At 40.8% G+C, this 18,863-nt stretch overlaps 1 protein-coding gene across 9 annotated transcripts in view; it reads right to left on the reverse strand.

The window, feature by feature from the left end:
- The window catches only part of SLC25A21 (solute carrier family 25 member 21), a 479,253-nt gene that overhangs the window by 13,160 nt on the left and 447,230 nt on the right, over positions 1–18,863 (reverse strand). For 8 of the 9 annotated variants that reach the window (XM_034648645.1, XM_019806189.2, XM_034648648.1 and 5 more), the window contains one exon: positions 12,142–12,306. The exons of the other annotated variant lie outside the window; for it this stretch is intronic. In XM_034648645.1, the coding sequence (XP_034504536.1) occupies positions 12,142–12,306 (165 nt within the window). The remainder of the gene's footprint in view (positions 1–12,141; positions 12,307–18,863) is intronic. 9 annotated transcript variants of the gene reach the window in all.

Here is an 18,863-nt window from a genome sequence, read left to right on the forward strand (position 1 = left end):
GGGGCGCCTGGGTGGCACAGCAGTTAAGCGTCTGCCTTCGGCTCAGGGCGTGATCCCGGCGTTATGGGATTGAGCCCCACATCAGGCTCCTCCGCTGTGAGCCTGCTTCTTCCTCTCCCACCCCCCCTGCTTGTGTTCCCTCTCTCGCTGGCTGTCTCTATCTCTGTCGAATAAATAAATAAAATCTTTAAAAAAAAAAAGAGTGGCTATTATCAAAAAATAAAAGACAGCAAGTGTTGGCAGGGATGGGGAGAAATTGGAATCCCCATATACTGTTGGTGGGGGTTCGAAATGGTGTAGCCTTTATGGAAAACAGTATAGAGTTCTTCCAAAATTAAAAACAGAACTATGATATGACCTAGCAATCCCACTTTTGAATCTTTATCCAATGGAATTGAAATCAGGATGTCAAAGAGATATTAGCACCGTTATGTTCATGGCAGCACTATTCACAATAACCAGGACAGGGAAACAACCTAGAAGTCACTGACAGAAGAACAGATAAAGCAAATGTGGCATATGCATACAATGAAATACTATTTGCCTTTAAAAAGAAGGACACTTTGCAGTATGTGACAGCATGGATGAAAGTTGAGGACGCTATGTTAAGTGAGATGAGCCAGTCATAGAGAGACAAATACTTTATGATTCCACTTATGTGAGGTACCTAAAATAGTCAAATTCATAGAATTGAAGAGTGGAATGGTGGTTGCCAGGGGCCTGGGGGACAGGGAAATGGGGAGTTACTAATCACGTTTCAGTTAAGCAAGATGAATAAGCTTTAGAGATCTGCTTTACAACACTAACTATAGTCAACAATAATGTATTGTGCACTTCAAAATTTGCTGAGGGTAGATCTTATGTTAAGTGTTTTTACCATAATAACATAAAAATGAAAAAAATGTGAGGGAAAAATATGTCACTTAGCCTAAGTAAAATATTTAGGATGGATCACACCTTAATTGTGTAAATGGATATTAATGTTGATGAAAAACCTATCTTGTTATTAAAAATTTCCAACTTAGTTCCATAATTTGTTCCAACTGTCATCAATCAGGAAACTTCCTGTGTTCCTAACCCACATTCCTCACGCATAAGCCTAAACTATTTCACTCCAATTTTTTGCTCAATTGCAAGGGCAATCAACTGTCGCCATTCTTGATGTAATTCACCATGATTTAAAAACCGTTATTGAACTTTTTCTTCCTCATGCTTAAAAACACAGTTCCTTTAAAATATTTATTTATAAGTAGTATGTATTATTTCCCCACCTACAGATGAGTTTTACTCTTTTCCTCCAAATATTTTCCAATTTTTCTTATAAAATATGGTACTTTAAACTGGAGCTAAGTAGCCTGAAATGTTAATGTATATTATATGCATTGACCTTATTTTGTGATAGCAATACAAAAGCCAATATTCATAGTTTTAAAAAATTATTTAATTCCCCTGGAAACATTTTTAAGGCTGATGTTAACATTTCATCTCACAAATGAGAAAACAGAGACAGAGCAAAGGTATAAATTGCCAAAGAGACATGGCTGACTAGTAAGAACCAGAATTTGGAATTAATACCAGGTCTCTTACTAGAACTCTGGCTGTTTCCATCACACTGTGATCTCGTGTGAGTGCAGAGCTGCAGAGATGTGTTTACCAGTCCCTCTTTAGGAAGATCAATGAGTTTCCCTGACAGGACATATTATTTAAAGGCTCTCCACGGCTTAACGAGAAACACCAATAAGTGATCCCAAAACACTGGTGGCCATGATGTTCCACAACCATTAAAAATTCAACAAAAGGTACCAAGTCATCAGAAATGAGATCATCTGACTCAAAATAGTTAACAATCAACATACTACATATTTGTAACTAATTTAAACACCTAATGCAAACATCATATCCACAGCTAAAGACAGAACCAGGTATTTAAGGCAATGGCACATAAGAAGTTAATATGCAGAGAGGCAAAATGTCTTGATCAGAAGACGCATATGCCTCTCGTTTTACCTTCCCTGGCATGGGCTTTGATGCCTTGCTTAGTGACTGGCCAGCTGGCTGCTAGTTTGATAAACAGAGAACCTTTGCCCATCTCACAGGCCTTTGTGATTAGGGTCTGGCATCCTTAAGAAGACATTCCACACAGAGACAGGCCAGAAAGAGGGGGTAAGGAAGATGGGGGAAGGAAGATTTGCTGGTAGTGAGGACTAGGAGTGGTGAGGGAGACTGGCCAGGAAGCTTGCTGCTCCCCACAAGGCAAGGTTGAGCAGAGTGTAGCAATGGGCTTTTTTCACTTCAAGGGGCTCAGCACGAATGTTCACATTAAAGTCTAGTCACAGAATCTTCCTACCTTGTCAGCCCAATTAAATTTCTTTTGCTCGTTGCAATTCACATACCTTTTAATTTCTCCTGGTATCACACTGCATCTGAGATCCTTTCTAACTAGTTTTAACCTAACTTTTTTTTTTAAAGATTTTATTTATTTATCTGAGAGAGAGAGAGAGAGAGACAGCCAGACAGAGAGGGAACACAAGCAGAGGGAGTGGGAGAGGAAGAAGCAGGCTCCCAGCGGAGCAGGGAGCCGATGTGGGGCTCGATCCCAGAATGCCAGGATCACTCCCTGAGCTGAAGGCAGACGCTTAACGACTGAGCCACCCAGGTGCCCCTAGTTTTAACCTAGCTTGACGTCAGTATACCCTGGCTGCCTCAGACAGTCTTCAGTAAATACAGGGAGAGGAATGTTCTCCATTCAGGATTGGCCTTGGTTGATGCTAGATTTGATTTATTGTTGCTTGTCAAAAATTGCTAAAATAAGCTTACCATTTGAAGAATTAAATTGTTCAGAAGTGACTGAAAGAGATTGTTATAAATTGCTTTGGGTAAGACAAAGACAATATGGCAGGCCTACAAAGAGTCACATGATTTTCAGGGTATCACAAATTACTTCTTTTTTTTTTATAAAGATTTTATTTATTTATTTGACAGAGAGACAGCCAGCGAGAGAGGGAACACAAGCAGGGGGAGTGGGAGAAAGAAGCAGGCTCATAGCAGAGGAGCCTGATGTGGGGCTCGATCCCATAACGCCGGGATCACGCCCTGAGCCGAAGGCAGACGCTTAACCGCTGTGCCACCCAGGTGCCCCCACAAATTACTTCTTGACAGAACTCTTTTATTCTGCTTCCTCTTCCCCCAAGTAGGCTAATAAACTGTTTGATGGTGAGAGCGTCACGACCATAACAGGATGACTCAAAAGGGATTGAACAGTTTAATAAATCTATTACTCTGTTATTAGATTATATATAATAAACATGTGGTCAAAACCAATTTTAATGGGCTCCCTCACAGTTATTTCCATAATCTTACAAATGGTCAGTCTGTGCTAACAGCACACATCCTATACTTTAATTCGTTTTATTCCTTTTGTAGCACGTCACCATCAATAGCTGATTTCCTCAAGGCTGCCAAGCACGAGGTGATAGAAACACGAAGTTCGTGATGTAGTCTCACGTGAGACATGCAAGAGGCAACCCTTCTGAAAGTTTAATTTCTTTTAAATCACCCCGCACGCTTTGATTTTAGAAAGTTACTTTAAAAAGTCTCCCATGTTATCCTGATTAATAAGACACTGAATTAATAAGAACTGAAAGGAGGATGGATGAAAGTACAGCTGGAGATCTGCGTCTGTGAAAGATGCGTCCCCAGGACAGCCTGAAGACGGGCTGGGTGAACTTGGGTGAAGATGGGGAGGGCCTGCTCTCGGATCTGCAGATGACACAGGCTAGCAGGGGAAGCTAGAATGACAGATGAGGCCCTCAACATGAACATGTATCATCCTAAGCTCTAGCACTGAAATGAACCCACAGGATTACATTTAAGCACAGTGAATACAAACTGGACAAGTTCAAGATGAGGGAGGCTCGACTTGACTGCAGTTCATGTAATCCGGGGATTTTAACTGACCACAGAGTTGTATACATACCAACATCCTGATGTAAAAGCAACACCCATTCTCTTTCCACCCTGACAAATCCCCCAAGAATTCATCTCTGTACAGTCTTTGGCTGCATTAAGAAAGGCACGTATCCAGATCACAGGAAGGGTTGAGGCTACTGTACTCTGAGTTGACCGACTGACAACTGCAGTATTATGTCCAGTTTTGACACTGACATTGACACATCTGATGCATCTACGGTGGGACAGACAGACCCTACAGAGGACAGGAAACCATGTCATTTGAAGAGGAGTTGAGGAACTGCGGGTAAATTCTGAGGAAGGAAAGACTCAAAGGCTCACCTGTCCATATATTTGAAGAAGCGGAGTACAACAGTTACAAGTATGGACTCTAGTGTCAGATGGCCTGGGCTCAGTCGTCTGCCGGATCTAGTGGAGACCGGCACCAAACTCTGACGTTCTTTGGTAAGAGTCCTTCAAAGCCTCTCAAAGGAGAGGACGGTGCTGTGTCATATTCATGCTGTATGTGTAACAGGCCTGACACATGATCGGGGTTTAATAAATATTTTATCTCTCCTTTAAAAGGATACACTACACAAAGAACTAAGGTCTCAGGAGCAAATTACAGAGGCGGTACGTACACACACTGCTCGAGCACCTGGTAGCAGCTGGAAGGCAAATAACAGCAGCTCATCGCTGCCTTCCCCACAGCTGGCCATGGTCATCATGAAAATGATGTGGTGGGTTGAAATCATAGTTGCCTCCTGGCAACTGAACAAGGAGGCCGCTTGACTGAGTGTAAACTGCCTTTTATTTTTTTAAGAAGAAATTTGCATTTTCGATATTGTTAGTTTCTGTGGGTCCAAGGCAACGAGAAGGAGAGTCAGCTCACAGTCTGTATCTTGCATTTCCTCTAATGTTGGCTCTCTTTTGTTGTTTTGTTCACAAACTTTGACAAGAGCATTTTTTGCCCTGATGTCATGGTATCATGCTGTTTTGTCCTCCAATGAAAATACCTGCTATTGAAGCTTAATTAAAAAATACAGTTGTTTCCACTTCACAGCTATCAGAAGAATCTATTACAGTGTTTGTTTTCTCTTTATGTGAGATAATTTGGGGAAATGCTAGCTCCTCACTCCACAGAAGGTCACTAACTAAAATGAGATGGTTTAATTGATAAGCATTCTTTAAGGAATGTAGAGTGTTCCCAAGATCCTATCCTTGCAGGGCTCTGGGCTTTGGAATGAAATCAAAGTCTTGTTAAAAGCTCAGCATCTAAATGTAGCCATTCAGAAAATAGCCATGAAAATTCCTTTTTTCCCCCTGAGCTAGCTGTTCTTTAAAGCATTGTGAAATGTAAAATAATTTTAAACGTCTAACCCACTTAGTTCAAATTATAAAACACATACAATGTCAAAATGGGTTAGGGTTTAAGCATAACAGTTATCACTTGATTATTTCATATATATATGTATACACACACACACACACACACACACACACACACACACACCCTTTCCTTAAATATCTCTCTATAAATATTTACATGGGTAGGTAGTACGTTCAAAGAGTCCGTTGTAGCACTGAGTATTATCATACAGAATGCAGGAATATATTAATATATTTCCTTGGGAACTCAGTAAGATTTTTCTGTTTTGGTGTGCTCTGTTTATTCCTTGCCTCAGTAAAGGCACTGACCCCAAGGAAAACTAACAAACCAGGCTTCCAAAACAAAGTTCTAAAAGTTGGGAAGTTAGGACAAGGACACACTGAGATGCGTTGATACGGAGGTAGGCATATGATCAAGAAGAAGTCCTGGACCCAAGTTTGTTTCCTCAGATTCTACTCCGGACTGCTTCAATAAATGAGACTTTCCCATGCCCAGCCAGTCCTCCTTATGTAATATGTTTATTTGACATCCCCCCCTCAGTTACATCATTTAAGAGGAGTCAAGTGACTTATAACGTGCCTCGAACATTCTGGCCCAGTTAGTCAGAATGCAGCCTCCATCACCTCCTCTCCCCTCTGGCTCACCATACACCAGCTATCCTCATCCTTTGTGTTCTTCCCGGGGCCCTGGGCCTCCGTTTGCTTCAGGGCAGGCACTCATCCTCTTCTCTCTGACTAAAGATCTGTCTGGTCTCGGCTCGTCCTCTTCCTCTTGGCCTAGCTAATCTTCAACCTTGAGCCTCAGCCTCAACATCGTTTTGGAAGGAAGGCCATTCCTATGTCCTTGCCCTGCCATCGGTCTAGAGTACGATCCCGGTTTATAAAGTCCCACAGTTTGGTAGTTGTCTTTTCACGGCACTCGTCGTGACTGTCACAGCCCAGTGTCCCGTGTGATGACTTGTTTATTGTGTGTCTCCTCTCACCGACCGTAAACCCTGGTAAGGCAGGACAATGCTGATACTCAGTGAGATGGAGCCCTGGACATCGTAGACGTGCCATGAAGGCTTTGGGAATGAATGACTAGAAAGAAGCAACTGAGAATCTGAAGCTACTGGTACCACACTTCCATCCACTTGGGTGGTGCCTGACTGGAAACTTTTGGCTTAAAGTTTATTTAAGAAAGTGTCTGCATCCTTGCCCCCTTCCCTCTGCCCTCCCCCATGCCTTCCTTCTCCCCAGCACACATGCCCAAGGGAGTCTGTGAAAACTGCCAATGAAAGATACTGCTTTTTACCACAGAATCTTGTCACATATCCTGGAATTTTATAGATAATATATACTTGTAGTTTTACCCCAGTGGTTCCCAGAAAGGAGAGTTGTTCTTAATGAAACTTTAATGCTCTTGCCCTTCCCATTACCGGATGATCGGTAAGACTAATGATCGAGTAAGAGAGAATCAGAAAAATAAATGGCCATAAATTAAATCCTACTATGATCTAATTCTACTGAGATTCTTCTTTCCAAAATACAAACAGCTCTGTCTAAGTTCTCCATTTGAACCCAAAGGTGCATTTTTCATTCAGCTTAGTGCACACCTTAGGGAAGGATACAGCTTTAAATCATGAAACGAACACATTTCCACATTTCTTCTGATAAACTGAAGTGCGTCTGGCACCGCCCTCCGACTTTCTGCAGAATTTACAAAACGAAGAAAATATTAAAAATCAAAAAAAGAAAAACATTTGCATTTCTGAAAGGCAAACTTTTATAAATATTACCTTAGGAGAAAATAAAATATGTTTGACTTAATGCTGTCTATAGTAAAATGACCATAGGGACAGGTCTAAATGGTTTATTAAGTAAGAAAAATTGAACATATGAAAAATTGTTCTCTCCTAGAATATTTCTAGCCCACACATGTAATTTATATCATGGCAAAATTCAACACAAAAGGTCTATTGTTTTTGGCAACATAACTTGCAAACATACTTAATTAGGATGCAAACTGAAAGCACAGCCCAGCACTGTTGACAGGCCTGAGCTTCAGACAGTGATTTCTGCTATTATTGTTATTATTTTACTTATGGAAACATTTGAAAAGCAGTAAATATGGAACTAGAGGACAAGGTTATTAAAGAAATGTAACATTTGAATCTTATGATTCTCATTTCTGTGTCAGCATCACAAATAATAGGCTTCGAACAGCCCCACCTTGTAACGGGAATGAAAGAAATGACTTTTGCAACGAAAGCTTACTCCCATGGATATTTGAAAAACATGTCAGCATTTAAGTTAATCAATACCTGCTTCCAGTGGGCTTTACTTTGAGAAGTGATGCCTTTTTCTGGGGAGAAGGGATAATTCTTTATACTGACATTCCATTCCATTTACTGCAAGATGTAAATGAATGCCTCCATTACCTGGATTCCACGGTCAGTTAATATCCAAAGCAGTCTTTGCTCTATTGTAGCCACTTACTCGCCACAGGAGCGGCCGGAGCCTAAAAATAAATCTGCAAGAATCTAACCCAGGGCACCATTTTCAAACGGCTAATGCCTGCTTCTTCCAGGGCCATGACTTCCCATTCTTTGTTTCTACAGATTATAGACTAAGGATATGGAAAGGGAGGACGAGGTCACAGGGCTGAAGGAGACAGAGGAGGAATCCGGTTATATTATCTGGATATTCTAGCTATTTCATGTATTTGAATTTCAGCAATCATTTTTAAGCGGTCATTTATGTGCAACAAAACACAAAGTAAAATGTAGAGTTAAAGCATTGCATGGTATACTGGAAGGAGTTCTGGCCTCTGGTTTGCCCCATCCCCCCATGCTGTATAACCTCAGATAAATTATTTCAGTAACTTTCAGCGCTAGGCCGTAACTTCTCATTTGGTTTTCTTATCTGAAAATGACAGTTATCGTGACAGGGATCAGGCAAAATTGTGCAGTCTACAAAAATGGTTTTAATAGTATGACATGGCACAGAAGGTCAGGATAGCTCTGTGATCACTTGAAAAATATATCTAACGGAGATCACCAATTTGAAGAGTTATAAAGTTCAGGGCTGGATGTCTGACCTGAGCTCTCCAGGCTTACCGTTTAAAGCTCTCATTTACCTCTATGGACAGCCTCAGAATTATATAAAATGTGAAAAAGTTAACTAGGTATTCTATTTTATGAGACTCTATTAAACTTTTCACTGATTTATTTCCTATTATAAAATTAATACATGCTTATTGCAGAAGCTTCCAACAGCTCAGAATGGTATAAAGAAAAAGGACTTTCCCTTCACTGCTGCTTGCTCTCTTTCTCTTTCTCTCTCTCACACAAACACACATACACACAGACACGATTCCCCATTTCCACTCCCCAGAGATAATCATTATGAAGTTTCTTTTAAAATAAAATACTTTGAAAATAGAAAACATTGCAAGACCATTTATGGATTTTAAAAAAATATATTAAAGAAAAAAATCTAAAATTATTTCATGCCAGTCAGGACTGAGAAGATCTCAAATTCCCTCGGAACAACAGAATGACCAATTGCTGGGTAACGGAGCTGAAACAGTAATCCTGTAAACAAATCGTCCACAGGGTATGGCTAGAGACAGCCCACGGCGAAGACGGAATAAAGCCTTCAAGGAACACCACCTCCTCCTCGTGGTAAACAACTTGACGACGTTCTTCAACATGTTTTAATGATTATCATACCTTCCCCTTCACAAAGGATTGATTTATTATGGTTTAAATTTAAAGAATACTGGTTTCCCAGTTTTGAATCAGGCTTAGATTACAGAACACATAAAATCAATGACTTTGTTCTAGGCAAGAAAAAACACAGTGTTCATTTAAGTGCAAAAGGAACAGTCCTGGGGAAAAATTCTTCCTGCTGTTCTGTGCGCTCGCTGTTTCCACCACCCGCCTCCCCACCCCACTCCTCCCCTCATCGCTGTCATCAGCACCAGCACACCTAACACTTCCGTGACGCCCTAAACTTCACCAACAACTTCACGTATTAGTTCTGTTCATCCTCGAAATAATGTTGCTGGGTAGCTTTTCAATATACAATAAAAAAAGCTGAAGCTCAGAGCAGTGAAGTGATCGGCTCAAGACCTTCTACCCAGTAAGGGGACACTCACCCAGGTCTATGATGACTTTTTTTTTTTTTTTTAGATTTTATTTATTCATTTGAAAGACAGAACGAGAGAACGAGTGAAAGAGCAGGGAGGAGAGGCAGAGGGAGAGGGACAAGCAGGCTCCCCTCTGAGCAGGGAGCCCAACGTAGGGCTTGATCCCAGAACCCTGAAATCATGACCTGAGCCAAAGGTAGACGCTTAACCGACTGAGCCACCCGGGAGCCCTGATTTGTGATGACTTCTAAGTGTGTATCTCCAACTCAGATCTCTCCTCTAAAGCTCCAGCACCCACATCCAATCTCCGACTCATCTGCATTTTAGTTCCAAGTGCAGTTAATTTCAGTTTCCAGGCTGAGCCCATAATATTCTCCCATAAACTTGTTTCTCTTTCAACGGTTTTCTTTCTCAGCAAATCAGCAAATGGTACCATCAGCCTTCCAGTTGCTCAAGCCAAGAACCTAGGCAGCATCTCTATCCACCACTCCTTTTCTCAACACGCCTATATGTGTTCCATTACCACATCCTGTACATTATGCCTTCTCAAGATTTCTCCAATCTGTCCACTTCTCGTCTCCACCATGAACAACAGAGTCTGAAGTCCTGGCATCGTGCTTTGAAATCATTTCCATGTTACACCCTGCCCTTCCCTCACCGCCTCCCCTCCATGCATTCTCCACTTGGCAGCCAGACTGATCAGGTAATTCCTCTGCTTAAAATCTTTTGTTGGCTTCCTAGTGCTTTTCAGATAAAGAGTGGCCTATGAGAGCCGGTATGATCTGACTCCTGTCAACTGGTAAGATCAATGAGTGCTTTCCATAGTTTCAGGATATCATGATGTATTTAAAAAAATAAATGAATAGTTACACTTCTGTGTCTATATAATGCATAACACTTAATGACTTAAGTGCACTGATTAATTGTAGAATGAAGTTTACACTTGTGGATTTTTTTTAAAGCATTATTAACATATTACCATATGTAGATCTTTGTGACTTCTTCCTTAAATAGAACCAAATTCATTTTATAATACTATAGGAATTAAAATATATGCCCAAATATATGTTATAAAATATATAATAATTTATATAATTTATTTCATTGTGTGTGATTTCTAACTGTCTCAAGACTGGATAGCTGGAGAGATAGAGGCAGGGACTCTTCTTCCATGCTGTATGGAGTACTCATTTCAGAGTCTAAAAAACAGGGTCAACTTCATGCAACTTTGTGACTTGTGCAGTTACCCAGGGCCTCCACTTAGAAGAGCTCGGGTTATTGCCTTACTATTTGGTCTTGAAATTCTTAATAATTTTTGAACAAGGGTCCTACATTTTCATTTTGTCCCGGGTACCACAAATTATTTAGCCCATTCCTGCTAAAAAGAATCTCAATGTATTAAGAGTTGAACTCTCTCACGTCACTCTGCCCAAAGTGTCTATTGCATTCGATTTCTGTGATTTCTTGATCAAAGTAGGGCTCTGAGGACCACTGGAATCAAACTGTCAGTCAGTGGGAGAAGGGTGTCCATATACTGTGGTCAATCACAGATTTCGGGGCAATCAAACATAAGCTTCTACTCAATAACAGATTTCCAAGTACAGTAAAATGTGGTTAACAATTTTGGCTAGTGAATGAGGCCAAATCAACAGATGGTTACTGTGGAACATCTCTTGGCTTCAGCTGCTACTTAAGATAAGTCCTAACCCAGAATATAGGGGATCACTGGGCAAAAGTAGGTATAATCAACTTTACTGAAGAGTCTGGTGGTAGCCATATTAGAAATCTTTTTATGGTTTATAAAAGTCTGTCAAGAGTTTCGTACTAAGCAAAATAAAAAACTGAACCCCTGTGGGAAATGTCTGCATGTGCAAAATGTGTCCCCAGTGCGTGCTTCCAGGATCACAATCTTCAATCCAAGCAAGCAATATAATGGTGGGGGAAAAGTGTGCTGTTACAGATGAAAAGATGCTGGATTTAAAGCACAGCATGTGCTGCCTTTATCTTGTAGAAGTTGAGAGGCTGCTAGCATCGGTAAGTTACCATTAAAAATATATTTATAATTATTACTTCTCTGCCTGAAAAGTGAATGATCCTTGAAGAGTTGGTTTACTGCTTACCCTAGTTAACTTAGGTGAATTTAAAAATTAATATCCAGGTAAAATTTAAATTTTAGGCTGACAATTTCCCCCCAGAGCTCAAAATTTATTTAGAACATGAAGATTTCAACTTTCTTGGGAAAGCTATGCTTCTGAGATGAAAAAAAGTAAGTGATAACACAGATTCTAGAAGCTTCCATTAGTGATAAACGGGAAGCATTCAGGTGTCGTGGTGCATATTTCAAGGAGATGAATTTTGGTGTCAGAATTGGGTTCAAATCTCTACTTTGCTCTTAACTACTTAACAGTGTACTTGATTCTTCTAAGCCTCAGTTTCCAATTCCTAAATAGGAATAAGGACACCCCATGAATAAGGCTAATGTGGGGATCAGATTAGATGCAAGTGTTCAGAGCAGTGACTAGCACACGATAAGCACTCTACAGATACAGCTGTCATCACTGATGAGATCTTTCCCACAACGCCGGGATCACGCCCTGAGCCGAAGGCAGACGTTTAACCGCTGTGCCACCCAGGCGCCCCTCCTCCAGGATTTTAATCTATTAAATAGTTACCTTATTGACAGGAATAATGTTTTTGACATTGTGGTAGAAGCCAAAATAAACCATGTTGAAAACCCCGTGACGTCCCAAAGTTGCTGTAAATCCTTTGTTGAGGCCCTGGAGTCCCAAGCCTTCCTTCTTAATGATGTGTCTTGCATAACTCATTGTGGATGGTTGCTGCAGGAGAGAGGAGCAAAGCCAGAGAGATCATCTTTGAGACCGTGAAATAGAGTAAATTACCGTTTTAGCTTCCCTTCAAGCCAGAATTATTAGGGACTTTTTTCCCCAACATGAATAATCATGCCTAGATCCATGCTTTCAAAATTAGGAAGCCCCAAAAGTAAACAAAATTGCATGCATACAGGCCTACAAGGGAAGATTGCTGGCAAACAACCCCACATCTTTGGTGGAATTAGTGAAACTAATGTCATGTAATACCTATCATCACTCCCTACATGTAAATAGCTGTATCCAATTCTGGATTATCCAAAGTAATGGAGGGGATTAGCCATACAGGTAAACTGGTAATCCACAACTGCATAATCCAAAAGGAATTTACATTTGGTTCCTGAATCCAGCATAGTTACTTTCCTAATTATGTTTTTCTGAAGTGAATGTTACAAGTAGTCTTGATTCCACTGCCTCAATAGTTTAAATTGGCACTAGGTTAGAAATCGAGTGTGGAAAAAAAAAAAAAGAAAGAAATCAATCGTGGATAAATAGCAGTTGTTTGTACACTTCCTCAGGAGGGTGGGCAATCAGTGTGTGTATCACTTGTGATAAATGATAAATCAGTGGCACTGGGAGTCGTGGGTTACCTTCGATTTACTTCCTTTCGGTCCCCCGATTGATTACCCAAACTTGAAATACCCTGACTGCTCTCCAGCCTGTTGATACTTTCGGAACACGCTACAGAGCTCATGGTATAGTTTGCCCTGAGGTTTGTAATTCATTACGATACAAGAACACCAATTCACGTGGGCTTTAACGAAAAGTTGAAAGATTGCTTCCTTTTGGAGGTACAATACAAAGGATACCTCTCCTTGTTAAATTTTGATTGAACAGGAAATAGGGGAAAACGCTCAGTATTTAACTTTTTGTTTCCCACGAGGCAAGCACTGATGTGACTTTGATGTTTCACTGGAGCAGCTTGCTGCAGTGGTCTGAAGTCTGATGTACTTTCTTTTTTTTTTTAAAGATTTTATTTATTTATTTGACATTGATAGAGAAAGCCAGTGAGAGAGGGGACACAAGCAGGGGGAGTGGGAGAGGAAGAAGCAGGCTCATAGCGGAGGAGCCTGACGTGGGGCTCGATCCCATAACGCCGGGATCACGCCCTGAGCCGAAGGCAGATGCTTAACCGCTATGCCACCCAGGCGCCCCTGATGTACTTTCTGACTAAATCTGTTTTCTTATCATGTGCAATTGCGGTTGTATCAGCAGAACAGAGTAGAACAAATCCAACCATGGCTTTTTATCCAACTTGTATTTATAGCTACGTAATTAACATGATACATTTAAATGAACTTGTTTATATAGTAAATCCTATCGTTTTTGCTGATAAATGCTTTAAAAACTCTTAACTACAATACTAAACTTCATCTTTTCACTTAAGAAGATTAATTACAATACATTGTATTAAGCTTAAGGAAACACTTTTTTGTAACAAGAAAAAAACCACATAACGTATCTTAAAATATTAAAAAACATTTCATATAGGAAAACCAAAAATTCTCAGAAGGTTAAAGTTCACTTTCAGCTCTACAAAATGGGACTTTTTTGTTTGTGTTCTGGCACATTGACTATCAACACAAATTATTTATTTTGGTTTTCAAAATAGACTTGAGGACAAGTTGAGCAGAAGTTCATTTCTGTTGGAAAGACTCTGGAAGTACGAGCAAACTGCCTAGGTTCTGCTCTCCTGCTCTGAGAAAGGCAGCCAGAGGGCAGATTTTGAACTTAAGTGCCTGGTTGAGCTTAAACTCTAGTTGTGAGTCATTAAGTAAAATCAAAGAGTAGCACAGTAGTTAGAAATAGTGGGTTGTCTTTCTCTGCTTGACTTATTTCACTTAGCATAATCCCCTCCAGTTCCATCCCTGTCAGTGCAAATGGTAGGTATTCATCCCTTCTGATGGCTGAGTAATATTCCATTGTATTTACGGACCACATCTTCTTTATATGTGGAACATAAGGAATAGTGTGAAGGACTACAGGGGAAGGGAGGGAAAACTGAATGGGAAGAAATCAGAGGGGGAGACAAACCATGAGAGACTCTGGACTCCGGGAAACAAACTAAGGGTTACGAAAGTGAGGGGGGTGGGAGGATGGGTAACTGGGTGATGGGTATTAAGGAGGGCATGTTTTGTGATGAGCACTCGGTGTCATATGCAACTAAGGAATCACTGAACACTAAAAAAAAAAAAAAAGAAAGAAAAGAAAGAAAAGACATACGAAGAAAAAGAAAAAAGAGATAGCGGGTTGGAGCCAGACAGCCCCAGGTTTGAGTCTCAGCAATCCCACCTGCTAGCTTGGGAAAGGATTTTATCCACTCTGATTTATCCTCACTTAACTCATCTGTAAATAAGAATAATAAGAGAAGAAGAGAATCTTCCTCGTAGGATTGCTGTGATGGTAACTAAGTCAATGGATTTTTGTCCTCTGTAAGCATTCAGTACACATTAGCTGTTAATAATAATGGCAACAGTGCTCATAATAATAAAAACAGTTCAAATAAGAAAAGAACAGGTAATTTCTTTGTTAGCTGAAGGCAATGGCATTAAACAGGGCGGAAGCTGATTTGAGGGAGACGAAGGGCATGCATAGCTAGCCTCTTCCTTTTCATTCCTTCTGGCTGTCCCTTCCTTTTCCCAGAGCCCTGGACCCTTGTGTCCACCAGAAATGCATCATGCAAGACAAAAAGGTCTGCCTCCTCTGAGGCCTAATCAAATCCAGCCTCTGGGCTACAGAGCTCCTGTAGGGGTCTTCCTCACCCCAGGGGCTTTCTTCTCTACAGCAGTAGATCCTGTAAAATGGCCTCTTCCCTACCCCTCAGAGTTAACAACCTTGGTAAGAATTCTCCACTGGGTAAGTCTGTGGGCCACATGGGAGCAAAGGTTGGGAATGAAAAAGTCACGAACTAGGCCTCCACCTCACACAGCTTACAGCCTGGACAGCCCATTCTTGTGTGTTACCAGGTGCCTGGAACACAGTAAGTGCTCATCAATGTTAGCCATTATCAAGGATGTCCGGTACTTTACATATATCACGTGACTTATCCTCTCAACAAGGGTGTGAGATAGGTATTACCATTATTCCCATTTGACAGACGGGGAAACTAAGGTTGTGGTACTTGGTCAAGATCACAGAGGTGGTGCCAGATCGCAAACTAAGGTCTCGCCCACTCCAAGTCCATACTTTTATACTCTGCATGGTTTTGCCATCCTAACATACCTGATTGCTCTTCTCAATCTTGTAAGGTGGGCAGCGGGTATATTTTCCTTATTTTGCAGGTGAGAAAACCAAGGATTGTTAAGTAGCAGGCCTAAAGTAGAAATGCTGCTAAACAGCTTCACGAGAATTCTGCCTCTGATCCAGCGTGGTTCTCATTCTGTGGACTCATTCTTGTTCTGCATATGTGGTAAGAGTTCCAGAGGCTGATAATCCCATTGATACAGGTAACAGCTACATCCTAACCCAAACATATTTTTCTTGGGGCCTGGCGATAGAGCAAAACCTGAGCTCCTCTCGAATTCCCCATGAAGAGTGGAAGGGTGCTTTTTGCTTCATTCAGCAACATTGTGTCACACACAGGTAAGCAAATATTTAATTAGAAAGGCAAAACATGACTTCCACTGGGATGCTTAAATAGGAAAATATAGAATCATTTTGACTAGATCTCTGTAAACACAAGGAATTTTACTAAACTTATTTGATTACTGGGCTTTCATTTCAAAACAAAGATGGTGACTGATTAGCACCATCAGCCAAATGACTCCAATACTATCCAACCCAGCAGGTCACCCACCAGTTCGGTTTCCTTCCAACATTTAGACTCACTGCAATTTTCATATTTAGTTACCACTCGTGGGCCAAGTTGCATTATAACTTTCCTAGACGTACTCTTTGTCGACTGCGCCAGAATGCAAGCAGGAGAGAATAAGTGGATTGGCATGTAGTTAATACTGTGATATCACACTGCTCTCCACACTGGCTTATTGAAATCCTCAGTTCACTGGTACCTGCCAGAGTATTTCCATTTGACGTAACTCAAAGTCTTTAGGGTTCATGTTAGCTATTGGCGACTTCTAATTCTGGGAACTCTCTGTTCTTTCATGCATTCGTTTCTTCAACGAATAACTGTTGTGTGCCTACCAGGCACCATGTGCTGTGCTAAATGTCTCGTGCAGGACTTTGCTCATATGCTAGAAATTTAAATACTTTTGCTTTGATTTTTATTTGGGGAGATAGGCTGATAATTTTTAGATCCACCCGTGAGAATATTCCACAATGGTCATGAACCATGGAATCCAATTTCTGTTTTAAAAGTCCTTAAGAGGCTTAATTAAAGGGAAGATTCTTTGCACCACTCCAGGGCACTGATTCCTTACTCACGGAGAGTCCAGGATTACCAACAAATCACGGAGATGACTTATGGCAGCCTGAGCTATTTTGTCTGGACTTCCTCCATCCAACTACTGACCATAGCTGGCTCTGATTAGCTTGTGAGATCACGGACTGAGGTGCAGGTAGCAAGCATTGTTCTCTGGGTAAATAGCTATCAATAGGTAGAGACATGGGGTGTGTGCGAATGAATTTCCTCCATCCCTGAAGCCAGAGAAGAGCTCTAGGCACACCATGTCAAAAGGCAGCACGCTCCACATGCGTTCCTTTACTCGCTTCCCAGGGCAAGGTGAATTCTGTTGTGTTTTAGAGCCAATGGAATAGGGTGTTGCTTTGAATTTCGTCACATGGCTGGAAAGCAAACCGGATGAGACCTTTGCACAATGGAGTGAGTGTCCATATCTGGGCCTTCAGAAAAATACTGCTTTGTTAAAAAAGAGGAGATCCAGTTGCTGCATTTAGGCAGGAAAATACCCTGGTTCCTCAGGAGATAGAAGATCACTTATGTGTTTCGTTACTCAAATAGAGTCTTGAAGCATTTTCATAAATTGAAAAAAAAAAAAAGAAAGAAAGAAATCCCTTCCTTTTATTTGAGAACAAAATGTAAGTGAAAGAAGAGGTATTGGGCTCAAAATCCCACACTATACTTTGCTTTCGCCGAGATATTTCACTAATTCATCATTATAGCTTACTTTAATAGGGCAAGATCATGGACAAAAAGATATGCCAAATACAATTACACTCTATCTAGTTATGTTTGATGAATGGGTCTATTTTCTAAACAATCCGTGAGTGGATAGTAATTTGCCATAAGCAAACTTTCCCAGATGCTGTGCCATAAAGCTCCTTTGACACCAAGCTGCCGCCCCCCGGTGCCCGTCCCTGGAGGAATACTGGGCCTTCCAAGTGATGAGACGCTGACGTCCCCACCAGCCAAGCAGGAGGGAAGGAGACCACGCTGTGGTGACCGCTTGGAAAAAACTGGCACCACAGAAAGAACCTTTGCTTTTTCCTGGTTCCAGAAACACTTCTGACTTTCCCTTAAGTTTCATGATCACCCACATATCTTTATCCCAATAAAAGCAGCGCAGTGCCTAGAAAGAGAACTCTATGTTAACATTCAGTTCCTAAGAGCTACTAACTTCATTAGGCTTTATTTTCCCTATCAACAAAACCGAGAGAAAGCCACCTCCCTTATAGGGGTGGGGGGGGGGAATTTGAAATACCAAGAATGTGCAGGCACTGGGAAAAGGGGAAGGAGGCACGAGCAGTTACCAAAGCACTGGGATCACAGGGAAGTGCTGGTAGAAATCATCAACTGCTTTTTCTTTATATAGTTTTGTATTACTTGATTGGTGTGTGTGGGGGGCAATGTAATACTTTTACAATTTGCAAAATTATATAAATTGGAAAAAATCAAATAAAGGAAAAAACATGTAAGGCATCTTACACAGTATCTGGCATATAGTAGATGTTCTGTAAATGGTAGCTATTATCATTACTTCAAAGTCTCAATTCCGAAAGCAAAACTCCTGGCACAGCTGAATGGAAGACTGAAGTCTATTTTCTGTAAATGATAATAGAGAGACAACTTGGCTGCTGCCTTAGGTATTGTTGAAAGATAACTATAGGAATGGATTCATATACATAATTCACTTTTCTGCCCACAAGAATCATAGACTGGAAAGAAATAATTTAGGTACTGAACAGTTTCCAGGCAGTATTTCACATGGTAATGTAGGAAAAATTTGAACTTAACTCAGGACATCATCATGAATGTTGACATGCCCTTGAAGCTGGCTTCTCACACTATCTGTAAACAGAGCCACACGCTCGCTCTCTAACTCAACCTCCTTCTTTCTTGAAAGAGATAATCGCAAAATGCAGCGGTTCTATTTACTTTATGTTGACTCTACATACTATAAGTTTAAACATTCGTCAATTGCCTATGGAGAAAATAATCACTAAGCTTTGTGATCTCCTGTATGATCTAACTGATCTTGATTAGATTACTAAGCTCCCAGAAGAAAGTGTATAGAATTATATCTAGTGGTGTTTCTCCAAAGGCAGAATCAAACCCTGAGCTAATTTTTTTTTGTTGCTGTTATTTTTTT

This window comes from Ailuropoda melanoleuca, chromosome 20 (genome assembly GCF_002007445.2).
Source record: "Ailuropoda melanoleuca isolate Jingjing chromosome 20, ASM200744v2, whole genome shotgun sequence".
NCBI classification, from domain to species: domain Eukaryota; kingdom Metazoa; phylum Chordata; class Mammalia; order Carnivora; family Ursidae; genus Ailuropoda; species Ailuropoda melanoleuca.